Source organism: Salmo salar, chromosome ssa11, assembly GCF_905237065.1.
Source record: "Salmo salar chromosome ssa11, Ssal_v3.1, whole genome shotgun sequence".
In the NCBI taxonomy this organism is placed as follows: Eukaryota; Metazoa; Chordata; class Actinopteri; order Salmoniformes; family Salmonidae; genus Salmo; species Salmo salar.
This window is the reverse complement of record NC_059452.1, coordinates 68,997,036-69,020,990: the sequence shown is the minus strand read 5'-3', so window position 1 is coordinate 69,020,990 and position 23,955 is coordinate 68,997,036. Positions and strand designations below refer to the sequence as shown.

The window sequence follows — 23,955 nt, the reverse complement described above, 5'->3', positions numbered from 1 at the left end:
TCCCTACTTTTGACAAGAGTCATATGGGCCCGGATCACAAGGAGTGCAATATGTAGGGAACACAGCCATTTGGGACATATCCAAAGCTCCCTCTCCCACTCTCTACTCCCAGCACTATCACACAGCAGACTGGCCTGACCTTATCACAAGACGAAGAGCCCTATTCAATCACCAGCACTAACCAGCCCTGTGGAAAAGGTCACCATAACACTGCGCTTCTGCAGCCCGGGGAGAAAAGCCATATTTTAACTGACTTATGTGGAGGACATGGGTGCTAACATTCTTGTAGTGCCAAGGAGACTGATGTTTTGAGCCGTGCTGGATACTGGAACGTGGTTAGAAGGTGTGATGCAAAAGGCCCTAGAATTTCAATACCATAGTTGATTCAACACCTCACGTCCCCTCCCTTATTATCTCTGTAGACTACAGCCTCCCCCAGTACCCTCTAGAACTTTATTCTCTCTACTCCGTCTCTCTCTAGAGATCCCAACCTTCTTTCTCTGAAGATATTTGTCCTCCCTCCCTCCCTCCCTCCCTCCCTCCCTCCCTCCCTCCCTCCCTCCCTCCCTCCCTCCCTCCCTCCCTCCCTCCCTCCCTCTTCAAGCCCCTCTCTGTGTGTGCCTTAGTCTCAGTAGGGCTGCTCTGTTTGAGTGAACGGCAGCATATGGCTCATTCCTTATGTAAGCCCACGTCTCTCTGTACCTGTTACAGACAGTCCTAACTCTCGTTGGATCTCACCTCTGGGCTGTTAATGACCCGGAGGTGTTAACCATTATGAATAGACAGGGAGACAGACAGGAGATGAGATGCTGTCTGTTAAGGTCTCAGCAATTAGGCTGTGACATTGGCAAATTTAGAATGAGTTGATTCTTAAACGTTTCATGCGAAGAACAGCATGCATAGAGGCATACATTTGGTAAATTGAACAACCAAGTACACACACATAGACTGTGTAAGGCAGACTTGCTGACAGTGACTGACGCACGCACACACACATACACACACAAACACACCAACATGGAAAGATACACACCCAGATACAGACTGATGGTTGGCTGTACTCCATCATGCTGTGTCAAGCACTCTGTCACAGGAGGCTATGACCTTGCTTGTGTAAGGCACGCTCGCTGACAGTGACACACACACATATGCACGCACACACGCACACACACACGCACCGTGTGTCTGTCATTAACTTGAGTAGAGCAGAGTCCGCGTTTGGCAGAGTTGAGAAGGTTATTGGTATAGGGACTAACTCAGACAGCACAGTCTCTCCGTGATGGTGGACAATGGGCCCGGCAAACAAATATCCTAAACTGTCCCCATCTGGTCTTTGTGCGTGTGTCTTTGTGATTTTTGTGATTTTTGTGTGTGTATGTGTGTGTGTGTGTGTGTGTGTGTGTGTGTGTGTGTGTGTGTGTGTGTGTGTGTGTGTGTGTGTGTGTGTGTGTGTAGTAAGTGTGTAGGAACAGCCAAAGCGCTGCAGGCTATAGATGATTTACAAAGCAGATAAAGTATTAGTTCCTTATAAGAGCTCCACTCTCGTCTCCCTAAGGACCACTACAGCTCAGAACAAGAGAGAAAAATGGTCACTACACCGCACACTGACACACTGCATACACACACTGAACCGAATAAACTACACACACATACACTAATATTAACAGGACACACATAAAGAGAATACAAAAAGTACATGCACGCACACACACACACACACGCACAGTAAAGCTAGATGAACACGGCTTATGTCTCCCATCAGAAAACTATATAGATCTAGTGTTTCTGTGACAGCGTTTTTAGATGTAGTAGTTCTGTGACAGTGATTGGGTCCCAAATGGGACCCTATTCTTTATAAAGTGATATACTTTTGACCAGGGCCTCAGGAGCCCTTGTCAAAAGAAGTGCACAACAAAGGGATGTAGTGCATTTGGGAGGTAGCCAATGTTTTCAGATCTAATAGATCTGTGACACTGTGTTTGTTCACCTCGCTGTCTCTACCGTTCTAATCCTCTATGTGGGATAGCTGTCCAAAGATTCAATCTCACAGAACAGCTCACAAAAAACACTCTTGTATAGACCCAGCTACACAAGAGTGTTTGATCGCTTAAAACCAAACAACTCCGCAAAACACAAACAACCTAACACTTAATTTTGTCCTATCCTGTATTTGGATATCAAATCCTTATATATATATATATATATGTTTTAACTAGGCAAGTCAGTCAAATAAGAACAAATTCTTATTTACAATGACAGCCTACGCCAGCCAAAACCAGGCCAATTGCACACTCCCAATCACAGCCGGGAAGCGATGCAGCCTGGATTTGAACCAGGGACTACAGTGACTTCTCTTACAGTGAGATGTAGACTGCTGCGCCTTAGACCACTGCGCTACTCGGGATATGAATAGGAGACCAGTGTCTTCCCCTTCGACAACAAACAACTAAACATTCAATTCCATTCTAACTTAATCATATCCTACTGTATTTGGATATCAAATCCTTATCAAAAGCCTATCACAGGAAGACAAGTGAAAATAAACAACTTAACATTCTAGTGTCACAACAAGCAGAGCCATGTGTCTTTGAGAGTCTCACAGTGGCAAATTGGGTTGTACATTTAAATCTGTGGCTGAGTATGTCTATCTGGTTTATAAACTACTGAGTGAAGTGCTGAGTAGCTGTCACGCTAGATTTTTGGGGGGAACAGATGAGTCAATGCCTACTGTGACACAAGGACCCACAGCCTGTGTAATACCTCCCCATTACTCTATATGCACCTTCTCATATCTACCTAATAGATGCTCTCAATCTCTCACTCCCCCTATTCAATTCCCAACTCTCTCTCTCTCTCTCTCTCTTTCTTTCACCCTGTTCAATTATTTCATTCTCCTTTGAATACTAATTTCTCTCTCTCTCTCTCTCTCTCTCTCTCTCTCTCTCTCTCTCTCTCTCTCTCTCTCTCTCTCTCTCTCTCTCTCTCTCTCTCTCTCTCTCTCTCTCTCTCTCTCTCTCTCTCTCTCTCGTAGATGGATATCTAGTAGTTATGTATCTCCTTCTCGCCTGCGTTCTCAGGCACTGTTCCATTGTTTTTTTTTCAGCTCTACACACTGTGTAAGGTCTAAAGTTAAACAAGCAATCTAATCGCAGCTCATTTCTTCCACTTTGGTTTTTCTATATAGACAAGTCTGCTAGGGTGCATGCAGTGCTGGATTTTAATCATGAGGAGTGTTGAAGAAAACAATTTTTGTACTCTGGAGATCCAAAAGATTGGTGAAATGAAATGTATGTTGCAGTCTGGGACAGTTTTAATTAAGAGCATTCCACACTGAATGATTCTTATTTTAGTGTGGCTTGACAGATATAATTTGTTAGTGAGAGTAAATCCAATTTAAAACAAAGGTAGTCGTAATAAACCAAAGGTAATAATAATAAAAAGCATTTCATTACCTTTTAGCTCTGGAGTTTTTCATTTTGATTACCAAGCCCAAAAAAGTGCAAAGAAGGAGAAAGATGGGAGAGAGACTGTGTCTGTTGTGGATGAATAAGAAAACTATTGGAGTGCTTGAGGATATAAATGCCTGTGTTTCTTCTATTCTAATGCAGACACCAGACCGTTCCACTCATGAGTGTGTGTCATGTGAGTGTGTGTTCTTCCCTGTATGCGTTCCTCTCTCTCTCTGTGTGTGTGTGTGTGTGTGTGTGTGTGTGTGTGTGTGTGTGTGTGTGTGTGTGTGTGTGTGTGTGTGTGTGTGTGTGTGTGTGTGTGTGTGTGTGTGTGTGCCCTCTACGAGTGTGCCTCTGAATGTGTGTGTGGTTTTCTTGAGCGTGTGTGTGTGTGTGCTCGTGCGCTTGTGTGTGCCTCGGATTCTGTGTGTGTGCCTTTGCATGTGTGCCTCTGAATGTGTGTGTGGTTTTCTTGAGCGAGCGTGTGTGTGTGTACAGTATGACTCACCGTCCAGCCCCCTCCGTCCGTGGTCATGTCACAGTAGACCTGGAAGCCGGAGGGGTAGTGAGTGGGAAACACAGAGTAGATGCCATCCTCCCTCTGCCCGTTAGCATACAGATCACCACAGTCACGAGGACGAGAGCCTAGAGATAGGGAGAAAGGGAGGGAGACGGAGAGAGCGAGAGATGCAGAAGGGAAGAGAAAAAGACAAAGAGACGAAGACAAACAAAAATCTATCAGTTGGAATTCTAGCTGGACAGTAAAACAAGTGGCTAAAACATTACGTAAGAGCACACAAAGAGAAATGAGAGAGATGAAGAGAACATTCGACTAGACTTCTTATAGCCTTATACTGTGGACATATCAAATCAAATGTTATTAGTCACATGCGCCAAATACACCTTACAGTGAAATGCTTACTTACGAGCCCCTAACCAACAATGCAGTTAAAAAAAATACAGATAAGAATAAGGGATAAAAGTAACAAGTAATTAAAGAGCAGCAGTAAAATAACAAAAGTGAGACTATATACAGGGGGGTACTGATACAGAGGTAGTATGTACATGTAGCTAGAGTTATTAGCAGGTATATCTCGCTGGTCACCCCCAAAACCAATTGTTCTTTCGGCCGCCTCTCCTTCCAGTTCTCTGCTGCCAATGACTGGAACGAACTGCAAAAATCACTAAAGCTGGCCTCCCTCACTAGCTTTAAGCACCAGCTGTCAGAGCAGCTCACAGATCACTACACCTGTACATAGCGCCTGTACATAGCTCATCTGTAAATACCCCATACAATCTACCTCATCCCCATACTGCATTTATTTATTTATTTATCTTGCTCCTTTGCACCCCAGTATCTCTACTTGCACATTCATCTTCTGCACATTCTACCATTCCAGTGTTTAATTGCTATATTGTAATTACTTTGCCACCATGGCCTATTTATTGCCTTACCTCTCTTATCCTACCTCATTTGCACATGCTGTATATAGATCTTTCTATATTATTCTGTATTATTGATTGCATGTTTGTTTATTCCATGTGTAACTCTGTGTTGATGTATGTGTCGAACTGCTTTGCTTTATCTTGGCCAGGTCGCAGTTGCAAATGAGAACTTGTTCTCAACTTGCCTACCTGGTTAAATAAAGGTGAAATAAAATAAAAAAAGAAAAATTAAAGTGACTAAATGCATAGATGACAACAGAGAGTAACAGTGGTGTAAAGAGGGGTGGGGGAGGGTGCTTGGTCCTGTTTTGCCTGTAGTCCACAATCATCTCCTTTGTCTTGATCACGTTGAGGGAGAGGTTGTCGTCCTGGCACCACACGGTCGGGTCTCTGACATCCTCCCTATAGGCTGTCTTCATTATTGTCGGTGATCAGGCCTACCACTGTTGTGCCACTGGAGTCATGCCTGGGCGTGCAGTCGTGAGTGAACAGGGAGTACAGGAGGGGACTGAGCACGCACATCTGAGGGGCCCCTGTGTTAAGGATCAGCGTTGTGGATGTGTTGTTACCTACCCTTACCACCTGGGGGCGGCCCGTCAGGAAGTCCAGGATCCAGTTGCAGAGGGTAGTGTTTAGTCCCAGGGTCCTTTGCTTACTGATGAGCTTTGAGGGAACTATGGTGTTGAACGCTGGGCTGTATTCAACGAATAGAATTCTCACATAGGTGTTACTTTTGTCCAGCTGGGAAAGGTCAGTGTGGAGTGCAAAAGAGATTGCATCATCTGTGGATCTGTTGGGGCGATATGCACATTAGAGTGGGGTAGGGTTTCTGGGATAATGGTGTTGATGTGAGCCATGACCAGCCTTTCAAACCACTTCATGGCTACACATGTGAGTGCTATGGGTCGCTAGTCATTTAGGCAGGTTACCTTAGTGTTCTTGGGCACGGGCACTATGGTGGTCTGCTTAAAACATGTTTGTATTACAGAGTCTGACAGGAAGAGGTTGAAAATGTCAGTGAAGACACTTGCCCGTTGGTCAGCGCATGCTCACAGTACACGTCCTGGTAATCCGTCTGGCCCTGCGTCCTTGTGAATGTTGACCTGTTTAAAGGTCTTACTCACATTGGCTGTGGAGAGCGTGATCACACAGTCTTCCGGAAGAGCTGGTGCTCTCATTCATGTTTCAGTGTTATTTGCCTCGAAGCGAGCATAGAAGTAGTTTAGCTCGTCTGGTAGGCTCGTGTCACTGGGCAGCTCTCGGCTGTGCTTCCCTTTGTAGCCCGTAGTAGTTTGCAAGCCCTGCCACATCTGACGAGCGTCAGAGCTGGTGTAGTACAATTCGAACTTAGTCCTGTATTGATGCTTTGCCTGTTTGATGGTTCGTCGGAGGGCATAGCGGGATTCTTATAAGCTTCTGGGTTAGAGTCCCACTCTTTGAAAGTGGCAGCTCTAGCCTTTAGCTCAGTGCGGATGCTGCCTGTAATCCATGGCTTCTGGTTGGGGTATGTACGTACAGTCACTGTGGGGACAACGTCATCGATGCACTTATTGATGAAGCCAATGACTGATGTGGTGTACTCCTCAATGCCATCGGAGGAATCCCCAAACATTTTCCAGTCTGTGCTAGAAAAACAGTCCTGTAGCTTACCATCTCCTTCATCTGACCACTTTTTTATTGATCTAGTCACTGGTGCTTCCTGCTTTACTTTGATCTTATAAGCAGGAATCAGGATGATAGAATTACGGTCAGATTTGCCAAATGGAGGGTGAGGGAGAGCTTTGTATGTGTCTCTGTGTGTGGAGTATAGGTGGTCCAGAGTTCTTTTTCCTCTGGTTGCACATTTAACATGCTGATAGAAATTTGGTAAAATAGATTTAAGTTTCCCTGCATTAAAGTCCCCGGCTATTAGGAGCGCCACCCCTGGGTGAGCGTTTTCTTGTTTGCTTATGGCAGAATACAGCTCATTCAATGCTGTCTTAGTGCCAGCCTTTGACTGTGGTGGTATGTAAACAGCTACGAAGAATACAGATGAAAACTCTCTCGGTAGGTAGTGTGGTCTACACTTTATCATGAGATACTGTACCTCAGGCGAGCAATAGCTCAAGACCACAGGTATCGTGCACCAGCTGTTATTTACAAATATACATAGTCCGCCACCCCTTGTCTTACCAGACGCCACTGTTCTATCCTGCCAGTACATCATATAACCAGCCAGCTGTATGTTAATATTGTCATCGTTCAGCCACGACTCCGTGAAGCATAAGATGTTAGTTTTTTATGTCCCGTTGTTAGTTTAATCTTCCGTGTAACTCGTCAATTTTATTCTCCAAGGATTGCACATTTACTAGCAGTATGGAGGGAAGTGGGGGTTTATTCGATCACCTACAAATTCTCAGAAGGCAGCCCGCCCTTCGGCCCCTCTTTCTCCGTCTCCTCTTCACGCGGTTCACGGGGACCGGGGCCTGTTCCCGTGGAAGCAGTATATCCTTTGTGTCGGGCTCGTCAGAGTCGTGAAAGGAAAAAAGGATTCTGCTAGTCCATGGTGAGTAATCGCAGTCCTGATGTCCAGAAGCTATTTTCTGTCATAAGAGACGGTAGTGGCAACATTATGTACAAAATAAGTAAAAAAATAAGTTATAAACAACGCAAATAAACTAACAAAATAACACTATCGTCTGGGTAAACCGTCTGCCTTCTTCTCGGGCGCCCTCTTACTATATCTAGCCCTCTCTTGACAGATAGGGAGAGGGGGATAATGGGGACTTAGGTGGTGAGAGAGGGGGGTTGGGGATATAGGTAGTATTTGTGCGACAGAGGGATCAGCAGGTTTGGGTGTGTGTGGGTTCGTTTCTGTGTTGGGGGAATTCTGTGATGATTAGTCCTCATAGATTATGCATGCCAGCTTTCAGTAGGTCAAACCCCAGAATTTAAAGCATAGAGAGAGAGTTCCCACAGGGGCCAAACACTATAATTTTGGAGAGAAGACACTTTAGAGACTTCCCTTAGACATTTCTCATCCCTCGTCCCCCTACGCCCCCTGCTATGAGCCTGGTGAACTTGTTGCACCAGTTAATAATAATATAATATATGCCATTTAGGAAATGACCATCAAATTCAGAATCAGTAGCAAAGTTGCTTTTCTTACAGACAATCTATATTTTTTTAGGCATGTAAAAAACAAATAACGCTATGCTAGTGTACTGTATATGTTTCAGTTTCATAGACATGCAGCCAGGGCGATGCTCTGTGCTACGAGTAGGCTGTGCTACGAGTAGGCTGTGCTACTCCACCCGTGTACACTGTACAAAGTAGGACGGCACAGTTGTGAAGTGCTTTTTGTGATTGGAATTATCCACAATTACGCGTTGGTTCTATTCAATTTGTCTGAAATCAAATAACGAATTTGACAGATCAATGTGATTATTTTTATTGAATGAAAGCTTCGAAATTGCTTTCAACACGTGCCCATTCGCATTGAACAGCGGTGGGTGCAACGTAGCGGCGGCAGAGTTGGAGGCATGGCCTATTGGGGGCGTGGCTTTTCGGTTATTTTTCTTAACTACCCATGAGAGTGAATGTCATTCCAGGAAATGTATTCCATTTTATTTTTAAATACTTTACGTACATATTCTACACTAAATTGTAAGTGATTGTGGTTTAAGTACTGCAATGCTGGAAGTGCTTGTGTGGATGAGACCTTCATTATTTGGTAACAATGTTGTAGCAAGTTGATGTAAAAGTCTTACGTGAATGTGTCTGGAGTCATTACTTATGTTATGGAACATACTTCATATCTTGATTAAGAGGAAATTGATTTAATTGCTTGAAAACCAATTTATGAAATTTGGAGAGGCAGTTCCAAAGCGAAAAATCTACTTGCTACAACATATGTATTAGGTTTTGAATTTATGTTATTTGGTAGGTTTAACAAAAGGGGAAAGTAAGATGAATGTTGAAAGAAATAGGTTGCAAATTGAAATATTGGTGTTGAACAGTTGGCATTGAATCATGTTTGGTTTCAACAAATGTCATTTTTTCAATTGAGAAAACCTAACCCATTTACTTGTAACCAGTTGATCCAGATTTTATTAGGTTGATCCAAAGAATATATTTTTTTTACAAGTGTATAGCATGTTGGACAGGGTGGTAGCTAGCAGGGTAGTCATTGAAATGGATATTGTAAAGTTCCACATATGCAGGGATCCGGGAGTGTGAAATTACATCAAGGATTTTCATGCAGTCCCTACGTGTGTGAAATATTAATGGGAACCTGGGGCCTGTGGCGCGCATACTCTCGAGTGTGTTAGTGTTAGTGTTAGTGTGTGTGTGTGTGTGGTATGTAAGTGTCAGCCACAGTGTATTCCATGGTTGGTGGCTAGAGGGAGACTCTCCTCAGGTCTTTTAGGTTTGACTAAAGCTTTCTTCAGCGACCACGCCTCAGGCTTTCTCAGGCTCTCACTCCGAGCGACACACCTCAATAAACACACCAGTCACTACTCATTTATGTACACGCTGTATATTCAACACTAGCACCAAGGGCCTTCACCACTGGCAGACTATTGAATAATACACAGATAGAGAGATATATTGTACATATACAGGACAGACAGACACATATGAAGACAGAGAGACACACACACATAGATATATGCATGCAGGACAGACAGACAGACAGACAGACAGACAGACAGACAGACAGACAGACAGACAGACAGACAGACAGACAGACAGACAGACAGACAGACAGACAGCCAGACAGCCAGCCAGCCAGCCAGCCAGACAGACAGACAGACAGACAGACAGACAGACAGACAGACAGACAGACAGACAGACAGACAGACAGACAGACAGACACCATAGGAGGTTGGTGACACCTTAATAAAGGAGGACGGGCTCGTGTCAATGGCTGGAGCGGAATCAGTGGAATGGTTTCAAATACATCAAACACATGGTTTGATGCCATTCCATTCACACCGTTCCAGCCATTATTATGAGCTGTCCTCCCCTCAGAAGCCTCCACTGACACACACACACACACACACACGTACACACACACAGACAGTTATGAGATTTACCGTTGGCACAGCCTTTGAGGCGAGCGCCTCTGACCGGTGCCCGCTGTAGGTCAGCCTTGACACGAGCCTTCAGCCCTCCTGTCTCCTTCTGCATGGAGTTGAGAGCATCGCTTACAGAGTTCACCACCTTCACCATGTTGATCTGGCAGTCGGACAGCAGCTGCAATACACAGTATTAACCATTAGTTAACCATAATTTGTATTATCATTTGTGTTGGGATAGGTTCAGTCCTGAATGAGGGGTAGAGAGAAATCGAATGAGACATACAGGAAGGAGAGGTAGGATTGTACCTGTTCTAACATGTAGTCTATGTTCTGAAGATATTAAACTATTAGTTGACAATTCTTAATGACTAACTATGTATGCATATGTAGAAATATCCACCACTGTAGTCCAGAAATATAACTCCACCCTGAGCAGAACTCCAATGCCTGATTCACAACGACCTGATCCGTACTGTGCATGCCCGCATGTTTCCTTTTCACTTTGTTCTTTCCAGCACTGTTCCAGACAATGTGGTGGATGTGTAACCAGGCAAGCCTAGTGGTTAGAGTGTTGAGCCAGTAACAGAACGGTTGCTGGATCGAATCCCAGAGATGACATAGTCAATATCTGTCGTTCTGCCCCTGAACAAGGCAATTAACCTACTGTTCCCCGGTACGCTGTCATTGTAAATAAGAATTTGTTCTTAACTGACTTGCCTAGTTTAATAACAAACAAAATAAAAAGCCTAGTACAACCCAACTTGGCTCGGTGTGCCCAGGCCAAATTTGCCCTATATTGTGAATCAGGCTCAATAGGCCACAAAAAGACCTGCATTTAAACATAACAGGCCCTCAAGTCCTGCTGTTTTCATTTCTCCCTGTCCATCACTTGATTTACTGATTGGTTGTATATTGCTTACACCATGGACCAAAGCTGTGTACCTCTGATCTAAGCCAATATCCCCAGCATGTTGCCCCCTGATTGGTTTAGAGAAAAGAGCGAGCCCACTGGATTGATAAATGGGGTTGCCAGTAGAGAATAGAACAACAAACCTCTCTAACTGTTTATGTTTCTACCTTCTAGCTCTTTACCTCTTTCCTTTCTGCTCTCCACCGCTGTACACCTACTTGTCCAGCGGCTACCCGGCCTGGTGTTGGACACACACGCACACACACACACACACACACACACACACACACACACACACACACACACACACACACACACACACACACACACACACACACACACACACACACACACACACACACATACACATTCCTCTGCCCCTGCAAAAAAACACAGATAAGTGGCTCAGACTCCTGTGAGTCTGAGGCAGCGTCCATGGAGTCAGCTATAGCCTGGTGTGTTAACAGCATTACAGTAGAGAAACCCACAGGCCCTCCACTGGCCTCAATAACCACAACACACACACACAGACACACACACAGACACACACACACACACACACACACACACACACACACACACACACACACACACACACACACACACACACACACACACACACACACACACACACACACACACACACACACACACACACACACACTTAAACACTTGATACATCTAGTGTAGTAAGGGGAGTCACCCCAGGCCATTGTGGAGCTGCTTTAGAAGGCTATAATGAGAACTAATTGTATTGTGATGCTAATTGTGTATTAGTCTGGGTTTAGTGATAAGCTGCTGACAGCTCTCTCTTTACCCCCCCCACCTCACTCTTCCCCTAGATCCCCTAGATCTCCCCCTCCATCTCTCTCCATCTCTCTCCCTCTACTCTCACACATAGAACTCAATGAAATCAGGGGAATTGGTGACTCATCCTATCATTCACTTGCAAAGATGCACTCTTAGACACACGCTGGCTCACACACACACACACACACACACACACACACACACACACACACACACACACACACACACAGACACACACGCACACACACACACACGCACACACACACGCACGCACGCAGGCACGCACGCCCACACACACAAACCAGGTATATAGAAGCACATACAAAAACCCAATTCCCTGTGCTCCCTCTCTCCTCAGCGTAAAATGGGTCATAGCCTTAGTGGGGGTGTAGAGACCCTGTGGCCGTGTAATGTGATTTCAGCAGTGCCCGATGTATGCGTCATGCGTGTGCGCGCGTCTGTCTATGTGTGTGCTCAAAAGGAGTTACTGTTTGTCTACGCAAGGATGTTATGAGATCAGATGTGTGTTTGAAAGGTAAGACTAGCTCGAGGGCATGAAATTAGTGATTTCTTGAGGAATAACTATATCTACAATCTATGTGTGTGTAAGAAAAAGACATCCAAAGAAATTGGTATGTCCATCAAAGTGACACACACACACCCTAACTTTGAAATGGCCTATATACCTGTCCAATCAGATCCTTCCTCCTTCCCACACCTCTGGGGCATTCTGGGACAGTTCCTTACTTATGTCGTGGGTTGGAACCATTCTCCTGGGGCTCCCCGTGTTGCATGCAGTCAGGGCCATTACTAACCGTGGCACCATAAATCTTGTCCCTGGACACGGGCCAGGGATCAGACAGTCATAGATCAGACAGTCATACTGAAGTGTCAGGTGGGGAACAGCGTCTGCATGCACATAAACCACAGAGCAGCGAGTGGCCTGCGTTCGCCTCATCTGAGGGAGGAAATCAATCACACAGGGTTGTGGCTTTGCTCTGCTACCAAGACGTCTCCGTCACCGCCACCTCCACTTAGCCCCCGCTAGATGCTCGTTGCTACCATCTTGGTCTCGCTCTTTAGTCTAGCTCTTTCTCTATATGCATTCTCTTTTTCCCTCTATCTCTCTCTCTCTTTCTCCCTTTCTATCCCTCTACGCTGTCTATGGTTTCGCTCTCTCTCGACGCTCTCTCTTTCTTTCTCTATCCCACTCCCCCCCTGAGTTCTGCATGGCTAAAGCTGGGGCTGTATCACTGGAGCTGATATGACTTGTACCAAGCTCAAACTGCAGGCATATCATTTTTTTAAACAAACACCATTTAAAATGACTTAGAGGGACTTAAGAAGAGGCTTTTGTCCTCTGCAGATTCAATTTGGCCTTCATGTTTTTAGTATTTAGACAAGGAAATGGGAAACACAGTGTATTCTGTAGACTAGGTCTGCAGCCAGACAGAAACAGCATTCGTCGATCTTCAACACACGTTATACTGTGAGAATCTGCAGAAATATGAGAATGTTTGCATTGGGACACCAAACAGCAAGTAATTTGTGCTAAAATATAATAGAAATATGAAAACATGAGAATCATATATTATTTTTTTCCTATTCAACAAAAGTGGGGGAATAGGGCTTGAAATGATTGAAATGCTTTCAAAATATAGCAGCAATCATACTTAGTGACAGTACAAAATTGGCACAATTTCATTTAACTGATGACAGAGAATGTTCTGCCCAGCGTCCTCTGAGTGACGCAGAGACGCCATTCAAATGTCTGCTGACTCGTTACAACTTCAACTATAAGCACAAAGTGACCAAGCAAAAGTGGTCTTGTTTCAATTCTATTAAATCATTTTTTATTCTTTGATATTGAGAGCTCTAAATCCATCTGAGAACATCTCAGTGAGATCAGACTGCTTTTGCTGCAATTGCTAGGTTCTCCCGTTTCATATACAGTATTGCAAGCAGAGCTGCAAGGTTCACAACCAGCGGAAATCAATCCTTTGTCCGGATCGGCCCGAAAATATACAAATTAGGTGTCCGATTTCACATACTGTATCTCAGCTCAGAGCAGAGAGAGGTATGTGAAGTAGGACAACCAGACCTTTCAAGGAGTGCACAGCAATTGATGTTGCACTGTTCACAGAGTGCTCTGTACACAAATATAATGGATGCAACCGGTCCAGAACCTCTCAAAGTCCCCTACAGTGCTTTCAGAAAGTATTCAAACCATACCAAGTATTCATACCACTTGACTTATTAAACATTTTATTACAGCCTGAATTCAGAATCGATTCAATTCAATACACCATAATGACAAAGTGAAAACATGTTTTTCAAATTTTTAGCAAATGTATTTCAAATGATATACAGACATATCTTGATTACAGACCCCTTTGCTATGAGTTCAGGTACATACAATTTCCTTTGATCATCCTTGAGAAGTCACTACAACTTGATTGGAGTCCACCAGTGGCCAGTTCAATTGTTTGGACATGATTTAGAATGAAACACACCTGTCTATATAAGGTCCCACAGTTGACAATGCATGTCAGAGCAGAAACTACACCATGAAGTCCAAGAACACACTGGTTTTCATCATTGGGAAATAAAAAAAAATATGGAAAAACCCAGACTCTGTCTAGATCTGGCCATCCGACCAAACTGAGCAACCGGGCAAGAAGGACCTTGGTAAGGGAGATGACTATCAACCCAATGACTACACTGACAGAACTACAGAGTTCCTTGGCTGAGATGGGCGAACCTGCCAGAAGGGCAACAGTCTCTACAGCAATTTAGAAATCTGGGCATTATGTGAGAGTGGCCAGATGGAAGCACATTACAGCATTCCTGGAGTTTTGCAAAAAGGCACATGAAAGACTCTGAGATCATAAGGCAAAAGATTATGTGGTCTGATGAGGTGGTGGCAGCATCATGCTATGGGGATGCTTTTCAGTGGCAAGGACTGGGAGACGGGTAAGGATAGAGGAAACAATGAATGGAGCCAAAGACAGGAATATTCTTGATGAGAACCTGCAAACGACCTTAGACTGGGGTGGATATTTTCGTTCCAACAGGACAATGACCCCAAGCATACAGCCAAAGCAACTCTGTAATGGCTTCAGAACAAGAATGTGAAAGTCCTTTATTGGCCCAGCCAAAGCCCAGACTTGAATCCCATTGACAATCTGTGGAAAGACTTGAAGATTGCTGTTCACTGCCACTCCCCATCTAACTTAACAAAGCTTGAGAAAATTTGTATGGAAGAATGGGAGAAAATCCCCAAATCCAGATGTTCAACGCTGATACAGACATACACAATCAAATCAAATTGTACTGGTCCCATACACATGGTTAGCATATGTTAATGTGAAATGCTTGTGCTTCTAGTTCCAACGGTGCAGTAATATCTAACAAGTAATCTAAAGAATTCACAACGACTACCTTACACACAAATGTAAAGGGATGAATAAGAACATTACACATAAATATATGAATGAGCGATGACCATGCAGAACAGGCAAGATGCAGTAGATAGTATTGAATACAGTATATGCATAGGAGATGAGTAATGTACGATATGTAAACATTATTAATAAAGTGGCATATTTAAAGTGTTACTAGTGATAGCTTTATTAAATCCATTTATTAAATTTATTAAGGTGGCCAGTGATTTGAGTCTGTTGGCAGCAGCCACTCTATGTTAGTGATGGCTGTTTAACAGTCTGATGGCCTTGAGATAGAAGCTGTTTTTCAGTCTCTCAGTCCCAGCTTTGATGCACCTGTACTGACCTCGCCATCTGGATGATAGCGTGGTGAACAGGCAGTGGATCGGGTGGTTGTTGTCCTTGATGATCTTTTTGGCCTTCCTGTGACATCGAGTGCTGTAGGTGTCCTGGAGGGCAGGTAGTTTGCCCCCGGTGATGCGTTGTGCAGACCACACTACCCTCTAGAGAGCCTTGCGGTTGTGGGAAGATCAGTTGCTGTACCAGGCGGTGATACAGCCCAACAGGATGCTCTCGATTGTGCATCTGTAAAAGTTTTTGAGTGTTTTTGGTGACAAGCCAAATTTCTTCAGCCTCCTGAGGTTGAAGAGGTGCTGTTGCGCCTTCTTCACCACACTGTCTGTGTGGGTAGACCATTTCAGTTTGTCCATGATGTGTATGCCGAGGAACTTAAATCTTTCCACCCTCTCCACTACTGTCCCGTCGATTTGGATGGGGGAATGCTCCCTCTGCTGTTTTCTGAAGTCCACAATCATCTCCTTTATTTTGTTGACGTTTAAAGAGAGATTATTTACCTGACACCACCCTCCGAGGGCCCTCACCTCCTCCCTATACGCCATCTCATCGTTGTTCGTAATCAAGCCTACCACTGTGGTGTCGTCTGCAAACTTGATGATTGAGTTGGAGGCCTGCTTGGCCACGCAGTCATGGGTGAACAGGGAGTACAGGAGAGGGCTGAGAACGCACCCTTGTGGGGCCCCAGTGTTGAGGATCAGCGGTGTGGAGATGTTGTTTCCTACCTTCACCACCTGGGGCTGCCGGTCAGAAAGTCCAGGACCCAGCTGCACAGGGCAGGATCGAGACCCAGGGACTCAAGCTTAATGACAAGTTTGGAGGTTACTATGGCGTTAAATGCTGGGCTGTAGTCAATGAACAGCATTCTTACATAGGTATTCCTCTTGTCCAGATGGGATAGGACAGTGTGCAGTGTGATGGTGATTGTGTCGTCTGTGGACCTATTGGGGTAGTAAGTATATTGGAGTGGGTCTAGGTGATATAGGGTGGAGGTGATATGATCCTTGACTAGTCTCTCAAAGCACTTCATGATGACAGAAGTGAGTGCTACAGGGCGATAGTCATTTAGTTCAGTTAGCTTTCTTGGGGACAGGAACAATGGTGGCCATATTGAATCATGTAGGCACAGCAGACTGGATAGGGATTGATTGAATATGTCCGTAAACACCAGCCAGCTGGTCTTCTCATGTTCTGAGGACATGCAGCCTTGCGAGGGTTAACATGTTTAACCTGTTTGGGCTAGGGGACAGTATTGAGAATTTTGGAAAAAATATGTGCCCATTTTTAACTGCCTCCTACACCAACTCAGAAGCTAGAATATGCATATTATTGTTCAGGTTTGGATAGAAAACACCCTAAAGTTTCTAAAACTGTTTGAATGGTGTCTGTGAGTATAACAGAACTCCTATGGCAGGCAAAAACCTGACAAGGTTTCATGCAGGAAGTGGCCTGTTTGACAAGGAGTCGTGCGTCTTGCATCTGTTTATTGAAGAGTAAGGATCTTAGCTGTAACGTGACAATTCCCAGGGCTCCAATAGGCTCTCAGGACCCGGGAAAATCATGAAGGTTGACGAGGCAGCCTCAGGCTGAAACAGATTATCACCTTATCCAAGTGTCCCATTAGGTGACAATGGAATGAGGCGCGTGCGCGATTAGCCCCCGCGGAGTATTTTAATTCGGCTGTTTAGTTTATTGCAGATTCCCGGTCGGAATATTATCGCTTTTCTACGAGATAAATGGCATAAAAATTGGTTTTAAACAGCGGTTGACATGCTTCGAAGTACGGTAATGGAATATTTAGACATTTTTTGTCACGCCATGCGCCTTGCGCACGACCGTGGATTACCATTCGTATAGTGTCTAGAACGCACGAACAAAACGACGCTATTTGGATATAACTATGGATTATTTGGGACCAAACCTACATTTGTTATTGAAGTAGAAGTCCTGGGCGTGCATTCTGACAAAGAACAGGAAAGGTAAGAACATTTTTCTTATAGGAAATGTTATTATGGTGAAGGCTAATCTTGCCGGGTGTCTAAATAGCTAGCCGTGATGGCTGGGCTATGTACTTAGAATATTGTAAAATGTGCTTCATCCGAAAAGCTATTTTAAAATCGGACATATCGAGTGCATAGAGGAGTAATGTATCTATAATTCTTAAAATAATTGTTATGCTTTTTGTGAACGTTTATCGTGAGTAATTTAGCATACTGTTAGTAAATTCCCCGGAAGTTTGCGGGGGGTATGCTTTTTCTGAACGTCACATGCTAATGTAAAAAGCTGTTTTTTGATATAAATATGAACTTGATTGAACAGACATGCATGTATTGTATAACATAATGTCCTAGGTGTGTCATCTGATGAAGATCATAAAAGGTTAGTGCTGCATTTAGCTGTGGTTTGGGTTTTTGGTGACATTATATGCTAGCTTGAAAAATGGGTGTCTGATTATTTCTGGCTGGGCACTCTCCTGACATAATCTAATGTTTTGCTTTTGTTGTAAAGCCTTTTTGAAATCGGACAGTGTGGTTAGATAAACGAGAGTCTTGTCTTTAAATAGCTGTAAAATAGTCATATGTTTGAGAAATTGAAGTAATAGTATTTCAAACGATTCAAAAATCGCGCCACTGGATTAGACTGGCTGTTACGTAGGTGGGACGAATTCGTCCCGCCTAGCCCATAGAGGTTAAATGTTTTACTCACGTTGGCAACGGAGAAGGAGAGCCCACAGGCTTTGGTAGCGGGCAGTGTCAGTGGCACTGTATTGTCCTCAAAGCGAGCAAAGAAGTTGTTTAATTTGACTAGGAGCAAGAACTCGATGTCTGCGACAGGGCTGGTTTTCTTTTTGTAATCCGTGATTGACTGTAGACCCTGCCACATACGTCTTGTGTTTGAGCCGTTTATTTGCGACTCTACTTTGTCTCTATACTGACGCTTTGCTTGTTTGATCGCCTTGCGGAGGGAATATCTACACTGTTTGTATTCGGTCATGTTTCCAGTCACCTTGCCATGGTTAAAAGCGGTGGTTCGGTCTTTCAGTTTTGCATGAATGCTGCCATTAATCCATAGTTTCTGGTTAAGGAAGGTTTTAATAGTCACAGTGGGTACAACATCACGATGCACTTGCTAATAAACACGCTTTCCGAGTCAGCGTATACATCAATGTTATTGTCTGAGGCTACCCGGAACATATACCAGTCCACGTGATCGAAGCAATCTTGAAGCGTGGAATCCGATTGGTCAGACCAGCATTGGATAGACCTGAGCAAAGGCGTTTCCTGTTTTAGTTTCTGTCTATAGGCTGGGAGCAACCAAATGGAGTTATGGTCAGATTTGCCAAAGGGAGGACGTGGGAGAGCTTTGTATGCATTGCAGAAGTTAGAGTAGCAATGGTCCAGAATGTTACCAGCTAGTGTCACGCATTCAATATGCTGATAGAATTTAGGATGCCTTGTTCTCAGATTAGCTTTGTTAAAAGCTACAATAAATGCAGCCTCAGGATATATGGTTTCCAGTTTACGTAGAAGAAGGGGGGGGTGCTGTGACTATGTCGAAGAGAATTCTCTTGGTAGATTTTTTAAAATGTATTAAAAAAATAGATGTTTCACCTTTATTTAACCAGGTAGGCAAGTTGAGAACAAGTTCTCATTTACAATTGCGACCTGGCCAAGATAAAGCAAAGCTGTTCGACACATACAACAACACAGAGTTACACATGGAGTAAAACAAACATACAGTCAATAATACAGTAGAAAAATAAGTCTACATACAATGTGAGCAAATGAGGTGAGATAAGGGAGGTAAAGGCAAAAAAGGCCATGGTGGCAAACTAAATACAATATAGCAAGTAAAACACTGGAATGGTAGATTTGTAGTGGAAGAAAGTGCAAAGTAGAAATATAAATAATGGGGTGCAAAAGAGCAAAATAAATACATAAATACAGTAGGGGAAGAGGTGTGGGCTAAATTATAGATGGGCTATGTACAGGTGCAGTGATCTGTGAGCTGCTCTGACAGCTGGTGCTTAAAGCTAGTGAGGGAGATAAGTGTTTCCAGTTTCAGAGATTTTTGTAGTTCGTTCCAGTCATTGGCAGCAGAGAACTGGAAGGAGAGACGGCCAAAGGAGGAATTGGCTTTGGGGGTGACCAGAGAGATATACCTGCTGGAGCGCGTGCTACAGGTGGGTGCTGCTATGGTGACCAGTGAGCGGAGATAAGGGGGGACTTACCTAGCAGGGTCTTGTAGATGACCTGGAGCCAGTGGGTTTGGCGACGAGTATGAAGCGAGGGCTAGCCAACGAGAGTGTACAGGTCGCAGTGGTGGGTAGTGTATGGGGCTTTGGTGACAAAACGGATGGCACTGTGATAGACTGCTTCCAGTTTATTGAGTAGGGTATTGGAGGCAATTTTGTAAATGACATTGCCGAAGTCGAGGATCGGTAGAATGGTCAGTTTTATGAGGGTATGTTTGGCAGCATGAGTGAAGGATGCTTTGTTGCGAAATAGGAAGCCAATTCTAGATTTAACTTTGGATTGGAGATGTTTGATGTGAGTCTGGAAGGAGAGCTTACAGTCTAACCAGACACCTAGGTATTTGTAGTTGTCCAGATATTCTAAGTCAGAACCGTCCAGAGTAGTGATGCTGGACGGGCGGGCAGGTGCAGGCAGCGATCAGTTGAAGAGCATGCATTTAGTTTTACTTGTATTTAAGAGCAGTTGGAGGCCATGGAAGGAGAGTTGTATGGCATTGAAGCTCGTCTGAAGGGTTGTTAACACAGTGTCCAAAGAAGGGCCAGAAGTATTCAGAATGGTGTCGTCTGCGTAGAGGTGGATCAGAGACTCACCAGCAGCAAGAGCGACATTATTGATGTATACAGAGAAAAGAGTTGGCCCAAGAATAGAACCCTGTGGCACGCCCATAGAGACTACCAGAGGCCCGGACAACAGGCCATCCGATTTGACACATTGAACTCTATCAGAGAAGTAGTTGGTGAACCAGGCGAGGCAATCATTTGAAAAACCGAGGCTATTGAGACTGCCGATGAGGATGTGGTGATTGACAGAGTCGAAAGCCTTGGCCAGGTCAATGAATATGGCAGCACAGTATTGTTTCTTATCGATGGCGGTTACGATATCATTTAGGACCTTGAGCGTGGCTGAGGTGCACCCATGACCAGCTCTGAAACTAGATTGCATAGCGGAGAAGGTGCGGTGGGATTTGAAATGGTCGGTAATCTGGCTTTAACTTGGCTTTCGAAGACCTTAGAAAGGCAGGGTAGCATAGATATAGGTCTGTAGCAGTTTGAGTCAAGAGTGTCCCCTCCTTTGAAGAGGGGGATGACAGCAGCTGCTTTCCAATCTTTGGGAATCTCAGACGATACGAAAGAGAGGTTGAACAAGATAATGTGGTCGACATTTGATTGTAAGGAATTCTAGATCAGGTGAACAAAAGGACTTGAGTTCCTGTCTGTTGTTATGATTACAACATGAGTTGTTAATCATAAGGCATACACCCCCACCCTTCTTCTTACCAGAGAGATATTTGTTTCAGTCGGCTCGATGCGTGAAGAAACCGGGTGGCTGTACCGACTCTGACAACATATCCCGAGTCAGCCATGTTTACGTGAAACAGAGAATGTTACAATCTGATGTCTCTCTGGAAGGCAACTCGTGCCCTAATTTCGTCCACCTTGTTGTTTAGAGATTGGACATTAGCGAGTAATATGCTCGGAAGCGGTGAACGGTGTGCTTGCCTTCTAAGTCTGACCAGTAGGCCACTCCGTCTGCCTCTCCTGCGGCGACCACATTGTTTTGGGTCTGCTCTGGTATAAGATTCCATGTCCAGGGTGGAGGTCCGAACAAAGGATCCGCATCGGGAAAGTCGTTTTCCTGGTCGTAATGTTGGTAAGTTCCCGTTGCTTTTATATCCAATAGTTCTTCCCGGCTGTATGTAATAACACTTGAGATTTTCTGGGCTAACAATGGAAGAAATAACACAAAAAAACGATTTACTGAATAGTTTCCTAAGGACCTGAAGCGAGGCGACCATCTCTGTCGGCGCCATCATGATCATCTCTCGGCCCTCCTCATTATCAGGACTGGGACCAAAAACATCCAATACCCAAGACAACTCAAAGCTGTAATCGCCGCCAACGGTGCTTCTACAAAGTATTGACTCAGGGTGTGAATACTTATGTAAATGAGATATTTATGTGTTTCCTTTCAATAAATTTGTTAAAATTTCAAAAACTATGTTTCCACATTATGTTGAATTGTGTGTAGATGCGTGAGACAAAAATATAAACGTAATCCATTTTGAATTCAAGCTGTAACAAAAGAAAATGTGAAATAAGTAATATCATGGTTTCCGAAACTCAGACCTCAGGACCCAAAGGGGTGCGCATTTTGGTTTTTACTTTAGAACTACACAGCTGATTCAAATGATCAACAAATCATCAAGCTTTGATCATTTGAATAAGCTGTTTAGTGTTAGGGCAAAAGCCAAAACTTGCACCCCTTGGGGTCCCGAGGACAGAGTTTGGGAAACACTGAGTCAAGGGGTATAAATACTTTCAGAAGGCACTGTAAATAGGGGACTTTAATAGAAACATATTGTCTTGCAGCACTGGAAGAATCTGCATTTCCCTTCATGTAGATGTTTTTCCATTCCTTGGTTAGCTAGTGTAAATGAGAAGATGGAGTCTCCCAGCTCTGTTAGCTTACAGATATTATACGCTCACATTTTATTAGAACAAATGCTCTTATTCAGAGCGACTTTAATCCACAATTAGGGTTAAGTACCTTGCTCAATGGCACATCGACAGATTTTTCACCTAGTCGGCTCAGAGATTCACCCCAGCAATATTTCAATTATTTTCCCAATGCTCTTAACTGCTAAGCTACCTCCCCTCACAGCCCCTCTTCCTCCTAAAATAAAAGGGCTTACTGGGAGCGATACTTTCACAACGCAAAGCCCTCTCCTGCATGCCTTTTTTTTAACCACAGCTTTGATCAGCCCCCCTTCCCCACCAACTCCCGCCCCTTCTCCAACCACTGCCTGTGTTCAGTGTTCCTGGTCTGGTTTGAACGTGGGCTTTGATAAAGAGAAGGCCTTTTCCAGCTCTGTTTGAACAGCCAGAGGAACAGAACGCCAAAACGTTCGGGAAACTTCTCACTAATCCATGCCTTGGTTTCACTTCCTAAATAGCACAGTATACCGGCTCCTGCAGCGGTTGCTCAGGGAAGAATCCTCTCTGTCTTCCCTCACTTCCTCACTTTCTTTTTCATTCTCTCTTGTTTTGTGTGTTAATAATGAGAGAATGAGCAGAAAATGGGTAGCGAACAGAATGAAAGAGAGCATTTCAAGGGAATCATTTGCCTGGCTACCCAAACTCCTTGCTCCGGAGGTAAAGCAGCGTTTAGAAAATGTGCCATAGGTTTTGATACTCTGATTGGTTAGAGATGGTCTAATTGTTGATAACTTTGTTTTGCACAACAACCCTCCTTTTGACTTCACCACAAACGACTTCAACCATGGCAGTCTCAGACTGAAGTATGTAGCAAACGTAGAACTCAGTTTGCGTCACCATGGCTTTGTGAGAGAATAAGACGGAGAAGGGGAGAAGCAAGAGAACGAGAGAAGGGCAGGAGGGAAAGCTTTGTGAAAACATGTAGATTCTGTGTGTAGTTTAATGAAGGCTCAGTTGAACAAATCTATGGAAAATATGGAACATTTGTCAGTTATCTTTTCCCAGTGCTTGGTAATAGGGTTCTTCAGCTTGACAAGTACACATTTTCTCACACTCTCAGGTTACATCCCAAATTACCAAAGTGTGTTAGGTAGAGGGGAGAGACTGTCAGTCAACACTCACTCTGTCTTACCCACTTCCTGAGCCCTTTCAGCCTGTCAGTCAAGCAGCCTCAGATAAGAGACAAATATCCAGTACTGTAAACCCTGTCTGCACTGTATTGTATAGTATCTTAACTGTATGAGTCTGCCCTGCTGTGTTCAGGTCCTGCCCCAGAGTAGTTTTGTCAGGCTGCGCATACGTGTGTCAAGTCAAGTGTGTCACAGAGTGTGTTTTGGGCTGTTTATTAGTGTCTGTTGACTACAGTATTTCTTGAGTGTACTTTTAGCAAAGCTTTGATTTACTTTGAAGTATAGGAATACAGGTGGAATCTGTCATTGACACAGACATGGTGGAGCGGAATAAAGATAGGAATGTAATTAACCACAAGGTTATGAATTCAAATCCCAGGGAGGGACATTTACTGTATAAATGAACATACACAACATGTTGAAAATATTGTATGTTAAAAGCAGTAACTGAACATGTGGGTGTCCCTAACCTACATTTACTCAAGTAGAAAAATGTTTAGTTCACGTTACACTTTGACTGAAAGGTTTACTAAATTAAAAAGGCTGTGGAACCAGTGACTAAATTATAATTAGTTGAATCAACTAGATTCATTTTACAG

General features: G+C 44.0%; 1 protein-coding gene across 3 annotated transcripts in view; it reads right to left on the bottom strand.

Moving 5' to 3' along the window:
* LOC106562973 (fibrinogen C domain-containing protein 1) overlaps positions 1-23,955 on the bottom strand; it is a 258,468-nt gene that overhangs the window by 136,549 nt on the left and 97,964 nt on the right. For all 3 annotated transcript variants that reach the window (XM_014128131.2, XM_014128128.2, XM_014128130.2), the window contains 2 exons: positions 9,974-10,133; positions 3,958-4,094 (listed from right to left, as the gene is read on the bottom strand). In XM_014128131.2, the coding sequence (XP_013983606.1) occupies positions 3,958-4,094; positions 9,974-10,133 (297 nt within the window). The remainder of the gene's footprint in view (positions 1-3,957; positions 4,095-9,973; positions 10,134-23,955) is intronic.